We start from the raw sequence: 1,600 nt of genomic DNA on the forward strand, positions 1-1,600 counted from the left end.
AATAGTGACATATAATAGCAAACAAATTGTCTTTTTCGCTCCGAAGTCAAGATTGGTTTTTTGTTCGTCAAAATTTATATACTCGTGCAAAAGTAAGTCAAGTTTATTCTAAAAATACTTATGAACGATTTTGCCTTTTTGTTTAATTATTTAAAAAAATCCCACGTAAATACAACCAGGAACCAAAATGTATTTCCCAGTAGTTCAGCATATTACATACGTCTATAGAAATTCTTATTAGCGATATTATTGTTTAGCTAGCTGCGGTCGAGTGAATGTACTAGTACATTAACACTGTAGAGTACAAGAATATAACCCAGAATCACGTACGTACTCGACCGCTCGTCTGTTAGACGCGGTCGAGTAAATGTAGTTACTGTTCCTAGTAGTCCTGCTTGTTGTTTGGCGCCAAGAGCTCGGCGATCCAGTTGGCCTTGCGGAGCGTGGCCGAGCTTAGGTCGGCGCTCATGCCGTCCTTGTCGTGGATGCTGTAGGTGGAGATGCAGTGGCGGCGATAGAACCGCGTGGTGCGACGCATGACGTCGGCCTCGCTGGCGACGTGCCCCATCATGGCCTTCACCGTCGGCAGCTCGAACCGCCCCTCCAGCAGCCCCGCCAGCCATCGGCATCGCAGCTCGGATGTGCGCAGGTTCGACGCGCTCTCCACGAACCCCACGAACGCCATGTTCGGGATCAGCGGGTGGATCGTGCCGCTGCACAGACACATCAGTCATCAGCCACTGGGTACATGCATGCACGTGGAGCCGACGATAAACATACTACTGTACACGTACTGGTAGAGCGGTATCATGGAGGACTTGTTGACGAGGACGCCGCGGAAGGGCTTGGGGAGGACCTCGCGGAGCTTGTCCGTGCCCTCGAAGCCGGTGGCGAGGAAGACGAGGTCGGCCTCCACCTCCGTGCCGTCCTTGAGGACGACGCCGTTCTCCGAGAGCCACCAGCCGTCGGGGGCCCTCTTGAAGCGCAGCAGGCCGCGGTCCGCCATGTCGAAGAAGCCCTCCGGGAGGAAGGCCAGTTGGCAGCTGGCATAGTCCTCGACGAAGCGGTGGTCCGGCGTTAGACCATACTTGGCCAGCGGCAGCTTCCACGACAGGTACGACTCGATGAACTTCGACACACCTGCCCTCTGCACCACCAAAATTCATGCATGCATGCATGCATGGTTGCTGCTGTCATGACAAAGTTGTGCATGCATGGTTTTTGCAATAAGTAATGTTCTTCACGGCTGCGAATTATGACGTACACATACTTACCAGTGGGCTCGTGAGGCGGCACAGGAGGGATCTGAAGAAGCCCTGGTTGGGCCGCTCGTAGAAGAACTGAGAGAAACGTGTCGAGTAAAACAGGAAGAATGGCAAGCCCCAGATGGAGTATGACGGCACCATCCAATGCAGGGTCCGCACCAGCATCGTGCACGCCTGCCCGTCCTTGCCTTTCAAACAAACAAAACATGGTTTTGCTATTTATCAGATACCTGAAATTTTATCTCGCATGCAGACGTGGCCATAGAACTCGCCGGAAAAGACAACCCCACTATCTATCGTTAGGGGTGGGAGGAAGCCATGACACGTTATCTATC

At 52.5% G+C, this 1,600-nt stretch overlaps 1 protein-coding gene across 1 annotated transcript in view; it reads right to left on the bottom strand.

Annotated features, from left to right (window-relative positions):
* Positions 1 to 382: 382 nt before the first annotated feature.
* Positions 383 to 1,600, bottom strand: part of LOC119288499 (probable flavin-containing monooxygenase 1) — a 3,391-nt gene continuing 2,173 nt past the window's right edge. The window contains exons 3-5 of the mRNA XM_037568110.1: positions 1,275 to 1,453; positions 795 to 1,147; positions 383 to 713 (exon numbers count right to left, since the gene is read on the bottom strand). Coding sequence (XP_037424007.1) covers positions 383 to 713; positions 795 to 1,147; positions 1,275 to 1,453 — 863 coding nt within the window. The remainder of the gene's footprint in view (positions 714 to 794; positions 1,148 to 1,274; positions 1,454 to 1,600) is intronic.

The sequence above is a fragment of the Triticum dicoccoides genome, chromosome 4A, assembly GCF_002162155.2.
Source record: "Triticum dicoccoides isolate Atlit2015 ecotype Zavitan chromosome 4A, WEW_v2.0, whole genome shotgun sequence".
Taxonomy (NCBI): Eukaryota; Viridiplantae; Streptophyta; class Magnoliopsida; order Poales; family Poaceae; genus Triticum; species Triticum dicoccoides.